Source organism: Kryptolebias marmoratus, linkage group LG4 (genome assembly GCF_001649575.2).
Source record: "Kryptolebias marmoratus isolate JLee-2015 linkage group LG4, ASM164957v2, whole genome shotgun sequence".
Taxonomy (NCBI): domain Eukaryota; kingdom Metazoa; phylum Chordata; class Actinopteri; order Cyprinodontiformes; family Rivulidae; genus Kryptolebias; species Kryptolebias marmoratus.
In genome coordinates, this window is record NC_051433.1 from 7,032,183 (window position 1) to 7,047,691 (window position 15,509).

General features: G+C 38.5%; 1 protein-coding gene across 1 annotated transcript; it reads left to right on the forward strand.

The window, feature by feature from the left end:
- Positions 1–4,192: 4,192 nt before the first annotated feature.
- LOC108231477 (1,25-dihydroxyvitamin D(3) 24-hydroxylase, mitochondrial) lies at positions 4,193–13,585 on the forward strand. The gene is made up of 14 exons (XM_017408545.3): positions 4,193–4,295; positions 4,732–4,785; positions 6,994–7,265; positions 7,364–7,554; positions 7,692–7,785; positions 7,875–7,968; positions 8,400–8,491; positions 8,761–8,872; positions 9,930–10,075; positions 10,865–11,031; positions 11,781–11,859; positions 12,135–12,332; positions 12,434–12,545; positions 13,142–13,585. Exons 1-13 carry the CDS (start codon positions 4,208–4,210, stop codon positions 12,542–12,544), a joined length of 1,698 nt encoding a protein of 565 aa, XP_017264034.1. The 5' UTR covers positions 4,193–4,207; the 3' UTR covers position 12,545; positions 13,142–13,585.
- The last annotated feature ends 1,924 nt before the right edge of the window (positions 13,586–15,509 follow it).

Consider the following 15,509-nt stretch of genomic DNA (forward strand, 5'->3'; position numbering starts at 1 on the left):
GCTGTCTTCTGCAGCTCTTTTTTAGTACGAGAATTGCAAAACAATTGCTTAAAAACTGTAGAAAAAAACTTGTCCAAATTATTGCAGTAGGTGTACAAGTTGTTAGAGATTATGGGAAGTAAGATACCTATAAATGGATGGATTGGTGGAGAGATATAATTTGAATCAAGTTTGAAGCAAGTTTGATTTTGGATTATGTTTTGTTGTGTGTCATTTATCTGCAGTACATCTGCATGATTAATTGGCATACAGCCAGTCCTGGGAGGAGCATGCAGCCCACCTCCTGCAGGTGCTGAATTGAACCAGAAGCTGGACATTAACTCTAAACAGCATGCTATAGCCTGCAGAAGTGAAGTACTTGAACTTTATTAAGATGGATGCTACTGATCCAAGAGATTGAGTGACTTCACTGTCCTGCATACCCCAGAGAAGTCCAATGTGCCAGCTGACAGTTTGCATGGGTATCAGAAGATTTCAGTAATGTTCATGTAGAACATGCTGATGTCATCCAGGACATGTTAAATCCAAAAAGGGTTAAAAACAAAAAATAACTGGTCTTCTAGTCTGTAGCTGAAGACATTTTGCTTCTCATCTGAGGAACTTTATCAATTCAAAAAGCAGAGAGTGTGGAGTTCAAGCTTTTTCTTTTACATCCCAGCTTTAAAAGCTTGAAAAAATATTTTTGAGGTGATCATTCTCATTTATCATAACAGTTGATATTTTCTGCAATACTATAACTTAAATATAATATTGATATTGTTTAAATTTAAAAAGCGGATGTTAACTGTAAAAGTATTTTATATGTATGTATGCAGTGTCCACATACTCACTTCTTTTACAGCCAGGGTGGAAATTTACCCCAGGCTACAAACTCAAACTAGGAATATCGATTTCAAACATGAACTAGCTTGTTTTGCTGACTTCTGAAATTGCTGTGTGTTTTGTATCTAAACCTTAAAAAAAATTTACTCACAATACACGCCTAATGCTTTTCAAATATTGGGTGGGATGGTGGTGTTACCATTCTGTATAAGTCATTAGTCCAATGCAGGGCGAATGCTGAGAAACACAATACAAACATCCATGCACTCACACTTGAGTGCACGATACACTTGAGGTCAATTTATAATCTTTAATTAACTTAAGTTGCAGGTTTTTGAACTGTGGGAGGAAACTGAGGTACTCAAAAGAAAAAAAAAACCTGGCGTAAATAAGGAGAACATGCCAATTCCACAGAGAAAGGCTGTTTTTCATGTACTTTATGTATTTCCATACAAATTTTGCATGAAAATAAATCATACTAATTATAGAGTGTTGGCTAGGCTTAGCTTCAAGCCTGAAGCTGGTCTAGAATGGAGAAGTATATCATCTCCTTACCTCCACTGGCCTGGGTGGACACCTTGGACACACCCGTTCTCCCTAGGCCAAACATACGGCCTCAGTGACCTCTCCAGCAACTGGCAGTATTCCTGTAAGTCAATGTGGCTGCAGCTCTGGTAGAAGCCATTACTGTTTACCAACTCAGCACCATTAATCCATCTATCCATCTATCCATTTTTTTTTTACCTGCCTCTCCTTTCTGGGTCGCGGGGAGCTGGTGCCTGTCTCCACCTATCACTGTGAGAGAGATGGGGACACCCTGGACAGGTCGCAAGTCCATCACAGGGCCACAAAGAGACAAACCTCTCACTCACACCTCGGGCCAATTTTAGAGTTACCAATTAACCTAACATGCAAGTTTTTGGTCGGTGGGAGAAAACTGGTGTACCTGAAATAAACCTATAAGTTGCAGGCGATCCTGCAACCTTCTTGCTGGGAGGTGACAGCTCTAATCACTGCGCCGCAAATTCAGAGAGTACTTGCAAATGGACACTTTTATGCCATTTATTGTTGTCATTCTCAGGCACATCCTCAGAATAATACAAGATGACATGTTATAAAAAAAATCTTAAAGTATGTTAAAACACTGGTTAAGCTTTCAGAACTGTGGCTCTTTCATGGCTGTCAAACAGCTTTTCAATATTTTTCTTTAAAGGATATTAGGACAGGTCCATGACTTTAAGACAAAAAAAAGATACAACCCACTCCCAACAAACTAAAACATGTATTTTAATGTATTTTTGTATGTAATGTATTTTATAGGACTACAGTGCATTGAACTCAAATTAGCCAATGATGCAAAATTGCTGTATATATCACAACTAGCCAACTGTTCTGCCTTCAGAGTAATACGTCTTACCTGAATGCATACATCTATAGACCTTGCACTATTTATTGAAACTACAGAGTAAGACTGACATAAAAACAGATTAATTCCTGGTGGACTGCAGAGTCAAGTTACACATCTTTTATTGTTAGGATTGAATAATCTTACTGAAGAAGTGCATTGTAAATTCATTTTGATAAAGAGCTGCATTGCAGATGTTAAAAGGCTGCATGTTTAAAAGGAATTCATACTTTTCACATCTGTGCAACAGTGAGGCCTGCATGGCATAAATCCTGTCGTCACTACTAGTTTGCGAGGATCCCCCAGGATCCCTCTGAGGCACAAACAAACATTTGTGGACACTGTGCTTCCTGAGTAGTCTGAGCCTGAAACAGTCTACCATTTAGTGAAAACACACCAAACTAAGCATGCAATGAACAGAAGAACTACATGGAGGCTGTAATTGTGTACTCATTTATGGTACTTCAAAAATATTTGGTACATTCACTCGTCATCACCCTCTGATTTTTTTAATGGGCAAAAGGTGAAGTACAACCTGGACACTATTATGGGACAAACACAGAGTCAACTAGATAATCAACAAGACATATTTCCACTCACACACCCAAGGGTTATTTAGAAACTCTAATTAACCTAACTTGCCTGTTTTTGTACTGTGAGAAGTAATCAAAGTACAGTACTCAGGGAAAACTCATGCTAGCACAGAGTTTTGACCTAAAATTATAATGTCTGTTGTACGAGCATTAGCAATGTCTCAGTTACAAAAGTCATGTTGCCAAACATGATCTGAATTTGTCATTTAAAGGGGTTACTATTGTAAGAGGATAGATTTTTTACCTGGCAGTTTTACAAACTTTGGTTTCAGGTAGTTAGGATTACTGGACAAACACTACAATATCTTATAGCTTTTCATTGTACTTAAGTAAGTTCCAGGGCAGTAATGTGATCAAAATATCCAATACCTACAGTGTTCATTTGAGGTTTCACATGAGTTGTATGACCTTTATATGATCTTAATTTGTATTCCTGCCACCATCTTGACACAAACTCCCTCCAAAAAGAGATCCTTTATCTCAATGGGACCTTTCTTGGGAAATAAAGGTTGAATATAAAATGTAGCATTGGTCAGATATTTTTAATATGCAGCTGCTACTTGAAGAGCTCTTTTCTAAGAGGCCCACATTGTCCATACCTATCCTTTCAAAGGACTTCAATGACTAGCAAAAAAGGTAAAAAGATATTTAAAGATATGCAGAAGTTCTTTAACAAGAAAACCGGCAATCACTTCTAAAAAGCACATCAGTCGCTGATATTTAATGTTTTGATACTGCAGGAATCAAACTCTCAACAGGTCTCCATATTCAGTTTGAACCATGACCATGGATGGCACCACTGTTTTGACAACTGTGTTGATAAAAGATTGTGACTGTCTTCTCAGAGTGACAGTTTATATATTCACTCTCCATCATCAGGCAATAGTGTTTATTTTTGTTTAATATTAAATACAAGGCCTTGTGATGGATTGGTGATCAGTGACCATGAGAGATAGGCACCAGCTCCCTGTCACCCTGTCTCATTTACTGACACAACAGATTGCAGAAAGAATGAATAAAGTCGTATAAAGCTTAATTTGCAAACTGGTATCCTAAATTTCTTTCCTGATAGCAGCAAGTCAAACTCTGCATTGAGAACATGTCTCGTATCACTCAAATTTTATCTGCCTCCCTACCTTTCATATGAAAACTAAAAGTAGCTATGTTACACTGAGAGGTGTGGTGTGGAAGAAAAACTCCTCAAAGTTGGCTGTAGCATAAACAAAGGTGGTTTATTAGGCCTCCTTCAGCACAGCATGGTTCACAGACAAGACAAAATGACATCTCAAGCTTTCTCCTCTCCCCCTTGGCTCAGCCAGCAGTCCTCTTATATACTGTTGTCCCCACCTTCTCAATTAACTGCCCAGCCAATCAAAGTCCGGCAAACATGGGCCTTTCTATAAAAGAGCTGGGTTTGAGGCGGGCCTCCTCTTTGGTAGGTTCCAAGATGGCCGCTACAAGGACACACCCAAAAGGTAACAAACATTTCACAAACAAAAGGATCACATACACACATTCTAGAACTGAAATGTTACAGAAAATATTATTGCTTCTTAACAGTTCTGTCTCACCATAATTTTCAAAAGTATAAATCAATTTACAAGATTTTAACCATATTCAAATTTTATTTACCAAACACAAAGCAATATAAACATAAAAAGTACACTCACTCATGTATTAGCCTCTCCCAGAACCTTTAAATGGTGTTCTGTACACTGGGGACACATTTGGCAGCACACCTTGGAGAAGAGAAGGCAGGTGAGTATGCAGGTGACAAGTAAGCACACCACTAACATTCATTTTGACACTGTTACACTCATTGCACTATCAGAAGTTACACAAACAACATTTGCAAACCAGACAGTGGACTTTTGTTTCCACAATGTAACTTTTTTTTGTTCCTTTCCACAGCCAGCTACCAATCAATCCAATGTGGAGCAGCTGCGCGGGGTCTGGATAGCCAAGGTACATGCTAATTTTTACAAAGTTCAATAAATTTTCAATAAATAATTAAGACATCTTGTGTGCAGATGTGCATTCGTTTTTGTGCAGATCTATGCATACCTTTTAAAGCGCAGAGTGCCAGTTAAAGTGCAAAGGTGCTCAGATACAGTGCTGTACAGATTGATAGATTTTCTGTAATGAAAGCCTCTTTGTTACGAGAAATGCATGAAAAGATTGATCACATTTATCTGTCTGTAATGGAAACTGAACCTATATGCTTAGCTCAGAACAAAAACAGAAAATGGGTGGAAAACGGCGTGCAGAGCTCTGTCTAACACAAAAAATAGGATCTGTGTGTCAATCTTTTTATAAAAACTTTAAAACTTAAAAAAAAGAAAGAATGTGCAGTGTCTAGTCAAAATATGTTTATCATGTCTTTTTACTCCAACAGTAGTGGGTGTATGCCGTTTTTAAATGTAATTTTTTTTTTCACTTGAATCTCAAACTCCAAAGTGAAGTGAAAAAAAAGCTTTGATGAATGATGGGTTTGAATATGTAATGAAGATAAGAGGGTGACAATACTGAAATAAACCATTATTGTGACATTAAAATTAGCACTGCCAGGGTTTCATAATGGTGTTTTGCACATTTTGAGGCATTTCATGCTGAACTAATGCCAACTGTATTCTTTCCTGCTGAAGCTAAAAGCTTGTTGTTAGCGGGGGTTTATCTGTGTGTAAGGGGAGTTAAGTAATTGTCAGTAATTGATATCTTTTGACAGACGCAGGCTGTTTCCCCCTTGTTTTCCAGTCTAGCTGTTTTTTTGTTTTGCGTTTTTCTTTTCCCTTCTCTAAGAGTACTATTGATCTTCTCATCACAGTGCATTTCCCAACGTTCTGAACAAGTTTGCTTGCGATCCAGGCAGTGACTAATTTGTGCATAATGTTGGAACACAAAAGGAAATGAGAGATGAATTGCTGAAGCTGCCTTAAAACTGTGTAGTACGATAACCAGCAGCATGCTTGCAGTCTGAGAGGAAAAGAACACTGTGTGCATTTGTAGATGCGTGGGTGGTTTTGTTTTTTCCCCTCCTCTCTCTTGTTCTTTGGGAGGGTGTATGGGGAGTAAATGTGTGCTCGCTCACCCAAAAAGCTAAAAAACAGAGTTCCAAGCTTGTTCTGATGCCTCCTGAGTGTGTGAACACACACTTTTACAGGGTAGCAGCATGAAGCTCCCAGCATGAAGTGGTATTTGTATTGTGTTTGTGGGTGCAGTTGTGTTTAATGAGGACTGATTAGATTTCTTGAAAGTGAGAACAATTAGTGTGATCCTCACTTTGAGACATGTTGACAACGATCTGTTTTAGGGATAAAACAGGATTTTAAAGTCCAGATTGGGATCAAGTTACTGCTTGGATTAAAAAAAAAAAACTCATGGAAGAGTGGTGGTTTCTCATAAGGTTTTTCAGAATAAAATGTAGCTTATCAAACAACAGAAAATCACAATTTATTTTATGTAGATGGCAGATTTTGAAGTTGAATCAGTTTTTTCTTGTCAAAAAGTTGCAAAACCTCTAATTTGTCTTAATTTTATCACCAATATTTTTGGACAAAAGTCTGATCTGGAAACCTGGATTTAAAAGGAAACTTCTCTGATAAAAGCAAAGGTTTTAGAACAGAAATTGTCCCAGAATAACAACTTAGAGCTCTCTCTTTAATTGGAATAAATTTGCAAAGTGTGAAGCTGTGTTTTAAGATGCTCCTCTCCCTTCACCCCCTTCCCAAAGTAAATTATCAATAAAGCAAACACGCAAGCAGCAATCAGTCAAATATTTGTCCGGTGCACAAGTGTGGCAGTCGTGTTTGCTTTGCCAAAGTTTCGGTTAATCGCAGGTCGCTGTGAAACACGGTTCAAGCGAACCGCGTCACCTCCGCTGTGACTCGTGTGTTTATTTTCAAAGGGAGGGGCGGTGAGGGCATTTCCACGGTCTATCAGGGGTCATACGATCCTCTCAACGTGGATCCATAAATGAATGGTGGGCTCGACAGCCACACCATGAAGGACCGGTCCCTGATTGGTTCGGTGCTGGCAGGAATAAACACTCTCAGGGTATATAATGCAGTAAAGTGTGACAGTTCCAAGAAACAAGAGCACTCTCTTAGAAAAAAAAATACAAACTCCCAAAACTAATAAAGAGCCGCTGTTAAACATTAGGTTTTTACTTCAAAGAGCCAGAGCTGAGGATGAGGGCGCAGATCCAAAAAGTGCCTCAGATCGTTGAGCTGCTGAAGAAGAAGACGGTGGGGCTGCAGCACTTCAAGCCAACATCCTCTGTGTGCGTCCTGGAGCAAAAGGATGCTGTGGAGGCTGCGCCGTGCCCCCACGCCGCCTCTAGGGCGCACAGTTTGGACTCGATGCCGGGACCCACCAACTGGCCCCTGGTCGGCAGTCTGGTTGAGCTCCTGCGCAAAGGAGGGCTGACGAGACAACACGAAGCACTGGTAGGGCGCTTAGGACTCGTTTCACGCAGAAATGCTTTATTTTTCAATGTGATTCGTCGTGAACGGAACATTTTTGACGATTTCTTCCTTTTTTTCAGGTTGATTATCACAAGAAATTCGGCAAGATTTTCCGGATGAAGCTGGGTTCTTTTGAGTCGGTGCACATTGGCGCTCCTTGCTTGCTGGAGGCGCTCTACAGGAAGGAGAGCAATTACCCCCAGAGGCTAGAGATCAAACCCTGGAAAGCATACAGAGACCTGAGGAACGAGGCGTACGGACTCCTCATTCTGTGAGTAGGCTTTCCATCTCTCCTCTGCGGTTTCCTGAAAGTGTCCAGACTAACCAGGACGCCGCTTGGGGCGCAAACAGAAAAGTTTTTGGTAAAAAAAAAAAAGCGTCTGAATGTGAATTTAACGCTGTTTGCAGGGAGGGGAAAGACTGGCAGAGAGTCAGGAGCGCGTTTCAGCAGAAACTCATGAAGCCAACAGAAGTGGTGAAGCTTGATGGTAAAATAAATCAGGTGAGGGTCTGAGACCTGCAGAACATATGTTACTCCTTTTCAGCGTCGTTTCCGAGCAGAGACTGACTCTTGTCGGTTTCTGAACACAGGTCCTGGTGGACATGGTGGACAGAATTGGGAAAGTAAATGTTGATGGGAAGATTGATGATCTGTACTTCGAGCTGAATAAATGGTCGTTTGAGAGTGAGTACAGCCATCCTTTTTGTTCCACTTTCAGACTTTTGCTTTCTAATAATTGTTTAATCGTTTGGTCAAGAAGAACAGCAGATGGAAAATTAAACTTCTGATTAATCCATTTTTATAGTTTTGTTTTAGTCTAAATTTCCCATTTTATGTGAGCTGATATGAAATTAGAAAACTGAAAATCCTCAACAATGAGAATCTGACTTTACAGTAATTATTTTCCTCTAAAATGACTGACAATCTTTAGTTTCTTGTTTTTTTTATCAGGTTTAATAATCTGCAGTGATGCTTATTTTGTGATTGTTTTTGACCTAGAATGTAAATCTATCCTGCTAAATTCACGATAATCAAAACTCTGTCCAAATTAAATGTCTTAAGTTCAAATATATGTATAAAGTGCTAAATCCTTGCTCCTTTTTTTTGTCCCTCAGCCATTTGTCTCGTACTGTATGGCAAGAGGTTCGGTCTGCTGCAGGAGAAAGTCAACGAGGAAGCCATGAGCTTCATCACAGCTGTGAAAACAGTGAGTGTCATTCTTCTGTGTGAAGTCTGAAAATAAGATACTCGCGATGATCTGTGAGAAATCAAAGCTGATTTTCTCCTGGGGAGTCGTTAAACATCCCAGTTCATCAGGTTCACACTAGTCAGCTGAAGAAGTCCAGTGGCTAACTAAAAAAATAATAATAAATATTGTTTTAAGGAATATCTAAAGGGATAAGGGTTGAATTTTAACTTTGTGAGGGTGACTGTAAGTCTAACTCCTGGATCTGTGCATTTAATTGTTTTCTGCAGATGATGAGCACATTTGGTATGATGATGGTCACTCCAGTGGAGCTCCACAAGAGATTCAACACCAAAACATGGCAGGACCACACTGCAGCATGGGATCGCATTTTCAGCACAGGTACAAACACACAACAATTTTTTTGTTTGCTTTGTGACGTAAATAAGCCCACACAACCCCTACCATCGTTTCGCAAGGCTCTGGTACAGTTTTTCTCTACTCTTCCGTGACGCGCAAACCAGTTTGAGGTCACTTCCAGTCAGATGATAGATAGGAAAATAAGAGCGTGGGTGGGGAGTTCAATTTGAACCGGCTGCCTTCATGTTTTGTGGACTTGGCACTCGGGGTAAATAATAGTTCAGAGTTGTAGTAAACTGCCTGACCCGAGGTGGAGAAATATGCCAACGATTTCTACTAGTAGGAGTTTAAGGGACAAAGGTACTGAGGAAGATGATGCTGAATACAACCGCTCAAAAAGATGCAGAAACAGACTTTTGTTTTTTTGCCGTTTTTTAAAAAAAAGACAAATATTTGGAGCAAACATATGAACCAAAATAAACAAGGATATTTTTTTTCTTTTAAATGAATTTCATATTCCATCAATTGAGACTTGTTTGTGTAATGTGATTTAAATGCTTCCTAACCCTTCACCTGGCTGAGATCAGACGGGTGTGGAAGGACAATTTGGACGTATTACTAGTATTTGGCAGTCTTTACAGACAGACTTGTGTATTTAAATTATGTCCATCACACTGAATGATGAAGAAATAGATGGAAAATTTTACAAAATGTCTTGAATTTTTCCACTCTAATAAGAAAATCTTGTTTTTAGACTAAAACTAAGCTTATGATTTCAATTTATTCTGTTTTCTAATGATGTGAACCCAAAAAAGCAGCACACTGCTACAGCAATTACCCAGAATTTGCCTTTAATTTGTGCCAATTTCAGTCAGCATGAGACTTAACAGAGCTCCGGTACCAAATAATCTTTGTTGTATCACAGAAACTTGGCGTATGTATTTCTGTATCCATCCATTCACTGTCCCAGTAAAGTGGAACGGTGATTATGAGCTTCTGATGACTGAAAGAAGGTTCAACATGTTGGCTACTATTGCGTGTGTAAACAGAGATATGCAAATCTGTCTGTTCACACATTGACTGCTTTGTCTTCCCTCAGCCAAAGTCTACATTGACAAGAAGCTGAAGAGGAATGCCATCAGAGATCCTGATGATTTAATCGGCGAAATCCTTCACCAGAGCTCCCTCTCGAAAAAGGAGTTGTACGCAGCCATCACCGAGCTGCAGATCGGAGGAGTTGAGACGGTGAGTCAGTTTGTATTGATACACACACCTGTACATTCATTATTACTCAGGAGTCTGGGTTTTTAGGTTTTACATTGTCCATAACCAGTTTAGTATAAATATGAAACAAGTATGGAGTCATTCAGAACGTCCCAAAATGATACACATATTTCAAAAACAATACAGCCACACTGCATAACTTAGTTATTTAATTTACACTTCTTCCCACCACTACTTGGCACAGCTTAGCTAAGTGACAAAAAGGCTAACTTTGTCCAAAGTGAACCCAGGAACCCTAAAATGAGTTTGATAATGTCCTCTGACTATAACTGCTTTATTTATTTTTGGAGGTTTATGCTGTTATTAGCAGCAGGTTTTGCACAGACAGTTCAGATGTATCCATCCACAAAAGCAAAGAGAAAATACTGGAATTGTCGTTTAAACATTGTTTTTAACCCAGCCTTTTGCTCATTTAACTATTTCCAAAATAGAAATCATTAGTTGCAGTGTTTAACTTTATTATTAGGAGCTTTAGGTGAGGGGTTTTAACTTTTCACCCATTTTTTTTTTCAAAGTGATCAAAGGAAAAAAACAGCTGTTGTTGTTACTGTACTTTAAAAGTGGAAAACAAATGTGTGTATGTAACCAAGGAGCCATTGAGAAAGCCCAAACATTCCTCAGCTCCTCTCAGGAACCCCCCTGAGGAATGCACTTGGAGTAGCTGCCTCACTAAGTGACGTCTCCGCTCTGCCTCCCTGCTTATGTTTTTGTTTTGTTTTGTTTTTTCCCCCCGTCTTGCCGTGTGCGCAGACCGCCAACAGCATGCTGTGGGTTATTTTCAACTTGTCTCGTAACCCTGGTGCTCAGAAGAAGCTGCTGCAGGAAATCAGAGAGGTGGTGCCTTCCGGCCAGAACCCCTGCGGAGAGCACATCAAGAACATGCCCTACCTCAAGGCCTGCCTCAAGGAGTCCATGAGGTACAGTACAACACCGGCATGAACAGTTATGAGCAAGGGTGAGATTACGAAACATAAACCAGATGGATGGAAAATCCCAGTGGATAAAAAAAAACAGAAAATGTTCATACATCATTGCTGCTTCACACGTACCCCACATGCCACTCTGCTGTAAAGATAATGGCTGCAGAAAGTCATGTAAGCTAAAAAAACTGAGCAGAAATAATACAACACTAAGGGTTTTTTTCAGTAAGAGAGGCAGGAATGACATTCTTTAGCATCTTGAATGTATAAGACGCACAAACTACTTTTCTAATAATCAGTTTGAAAATGATCACAGCTGTACATGAGACACAGGTGTATCAGAGCTGAGTCAAACATCATGATTCCCACCAGCAGTGCAGACATTAAGAGGGGGAAAACACATACATGTGACTGCCTGGAAAACAAGCTTCAGACAATATGATGGCATGACTTCAAACATGCAGTGGTCCCAGCTTAAAATTCCCCGTGTGGTCACGTTTGAATTGCTTCCTTGCCCCTGTCTGGTACGCTTTCTCCCATCCTCTCGTGCAGTCATGAGAGCCACCATGCATGTTATTTAAGGCAAGCACCACATCACAGGGAATGTAACGGACTTCTGACTGGAGATTATCTCACCACCTCTCAGCGCTGTGCATGTCTGGCTCCTGTTAAACAGCTTAGACATCTTTGATATGCTGCAAGTCATATTCTCATGCATGTTTTCTTTTTTTTTGTGATTCGTACAGATTGTCACCGTCAGTTCCATTCACCAGCAGAACTCTGGACAAAGACACTGTGTTGGGAGATTATACCATTCCCAAAGGGGTAAGTGGCTTACTTCTTAGTACACCTGACATTAGGAGATTAAGTTCTTGTGTAAATTTACATTTGACTGATGTCTGAAACGTGCCAAAGTCCTGCTCAGACACTGTACATTATCCGAACGTGGCGACACTAATAGCATGAGTCAGTCTAGTAAAGGTCTTTACTGGACTTTAAACTCATAAACTGCAGCGTTTTATTCTCAACATATTGACAATACTGCTTCTAAAATAAATAAACAAAAACACTTTTTTTTTTTTTTTTTTTCCCATTTACAGACGGTGTTAATGATCAACAGCCATGCACTGGGATCCAATGAGGAGTATTTTGATGACGGGAAACATTTCAGACCCGAGCGCTGGCTGCGGGAGAACAGCACCATCAATCCCTTCGCCCACGTTCCGTTTGGTATTGGGAAGAGAATGTGCATCGGCCGGCGGCTGGCAGAGCTGCAGCTGCAGCTGGCCATGTGCTGGGTACGATCTCCATCGATCACATAAATCCACGAAGGGTTAGTTTATTCAGATTTTGAGGCATCATGTGAAGCTCATTTTTTTTTGTTTTTCCTTTCTTGCAGTTGGTCCGAGACTATGAAATTGTGGCCACCGATAATGAACCGCTTGATGTGATTCATTCAGGGCTTTTGGTTCCCAGCAGAGAACTGCCAGTAGCTTTCATCAGAAGATGAGGTAAGAAGATGGATTTTTGTTGCTCTCTGCCTGCAAAAAAAATGTAATATATTTGGCTTAATGGTAAATATGAAGCATTTTGAAGTAGCCAGTTAGCTTAGCCAAGCATAAAGACTAGAAGTTATAGAAAAACATTTGTTTTTGTGATGTCATTAAATGGAAAAGATAAAAAATGGAGGTGGTCATCAGTTCTGAAACTTGAAGTCAGCAAGGTGGTGCAATACTTCTAATGACCACTAGATGGCTTCAAAACATCCCTGGCTCCATTTTGGCCTCTTTATCTAAATATAGTAACTTGAAGCTTCAAAAAGTCAACTTATCTGTGCTTCAAAACCTTTTTCTTCATGTTTCTATGCATTTGTTTTGCAAAGGAGTAATCTATACATGATAGGTTAGATAATAAGGTGTGGGTAGTTAAATTGTTTTTTTTTTTTTTTTTGTATGTATCAAAAGGGACAACTTTCAGTCTTATTCAAATATTTCAGAAACATCCAAACATTTTATTGTACTGAATTGTGTTTTTATCCTCTGTCAGAAGAACATAAGCTGTGTGCAAAGACTTTAATTTTTGTTTTTTTAATTTTCCTTCCCTGCAGGGCTTCATATTCAACACTTGTGGACGTAGAGACAGAACTATCATACCTCTGTTGCCACGGTCCCGGTGGTCCAGTGACTCCCTGAATTGCTGCTCTGTACATAAGACTGAAAGACTGAAATAATTATAATTGTGCCTTAAATACCTCACACTTATTTAAAACTAATATGTATACCTGTTGATGACTGAACAAAACCCCAGTTGTTATGTACAAATTGAATGTTGTACCAAGGCAGCTGCACTAAAATTTATATAATGTCATGTAGATTTAAATATTGATTACCTTATGTTGTTTCATGTTTGTGTAAATAAGTGAGTCTAGCATAATGTATGTGTATTTTTTCATTGTGTATATAAAGTATTAATATAACTGTTAATGTACATTGTATTGTGAAGATAAATATTTTATCCACTTAAATAAATTAATAAATGTATAAAAACTTTATATTTCTTGAACTTTTTATTTGGTCTTGAGGATTTTGATCATACTTTTCCAATCCTTGCACACAAGAAACAATATTAGATTAAAATAATTAATCAATTTAGGATTAAAAGTTCTTTTAAAAAACTCATTAGAACAAAGATATTCTAAATTAAATGTTTGTTCAAACAACAAGAGCAGCCAATATCATTTCCAAGCCTTTTTAGATGTGATGAATATGAATTTAAAATAAAGACCTGATTTTTGTATCTGCATGTGTTGAAAGCTCACAGTATGTGAAATTTAGTTTAATCTAAAGGGCATAGGAGCATCAAAACACAACATATTAAATGAGTTTTTAATTGTTTGGGTTTTTTATATGAAGTAATGCTCATTTAAAAGAACTACATTTTTTAAAAAAGAGCAATTTAAGACTGATTTGGTCTCTAACTGTGATCTAAATGATTATCAGAACACTGCAAAGGGGTTTCTTAGCCACACTGTGGTAAGATTAAAACTTTATTTTTATGAATTTGTTTAGTTTTTTAAGGCAGAACTTCTCACTGTATCTGAATTTCCTCCTGTCTTAAACCTTAAAGTGCTTGGCTATATAGAGTCAGTCTAAATGAGCTCACCTAATCGTTAAATCTCATAAACATGTTAAACAATCTGATCTGCTGTTACTGAACCTCTGAGTTAAAAGGTGTCCGTGTGTTGAGAAAGTGAGCTGTTAGTTCAGGAGCTTAAACATCATGGTTATTAGATCTGAAAAGCTCAGCTAAATGATAAAAACAACAATGAAAGGGGAAAAAAAAGAAACAAAGAGTGAACAAGAATGCAGATAAGCCTTGGATTTTAAAGGTTAAGCACTCAAATAATGTTAAGAATTAGGAAATAAAAAACAAGTACGCTCAAGCAAAGCACAGCCGCCAAACACGTGAGGGTCACAAAGTCCTGAAGGAGAAAAATAACATTTATTTATAATCACCGGCTTCACTCACGAATAACATGTCACAATCCTAACTAAAGCAAGATAATAGTAAAGAATATATTCTGCTCTGCAACTTCTTATATTTAACATTTAATTTGTCAAAACTTAGAGTATAATGTCTTTCTTTAAATCAGTACTTATTTTGTTAGCATTTTGCAAAAACCTACATATAAAAGGGAATAAATCATAGTCTTGGCTTGTAGATTTTATGCTAAAATTTTGGATTTTTGGTTCTTTCGTTTTGTTTTCTGCCTCCTTTACACTCCTGCATCAAACCAGCACCATTTCAGCTGTTTCTTCAAATGTTTATGACTTTTCTCACCAAATTTCAGGCAGGGTATCATTCAAATGACTATGTGGGTGTCAAACAAATAAAGTTTTTAAAAGTTTTCACAAATACGCTTAAATAAAAAGGCCATAAAATAAATATGAAACCATTACATCACATTTAACCTACTTGGCTTAATTTTGGTAATATCACTGCTGTATTTTAACACTGGATCTCTCTTTAGCATTGACCTATATACGGTGTATGTATGATAACCTAAATAAAAAATGTTGTCTTCTATTTAGACTCGGTGGTCAAGTTTAATCTGCAGGATAAGTGATCCTCTTGTAAACATAGTTAAAAACCAGTGTTGGTGGATGGACCTGATTATCTTACAGTTATCAGAATTTTTCTGGGGGGCAACAGTAGCACACAAGTTCACACCTTTATCAATAGAACTGAGTGGACTCGCTTGACTCCCATGTGATGCTCTCACACATGACCTCCAGGTTAAACAGCAGTCAAGTTCAAGAGGCCTCAGAGGGCACAAGGACCGATAAAAGAGAAAATATTTACAATATGAATAAGCAAAGATGACAGCAGACAGCATGAAGACATGAGATTTTAGGGTTTTCCAGGTCAGCCGGGTTGCATGTCGTAATCTGCTGCAGGCCTGGAAAAAAACTTGA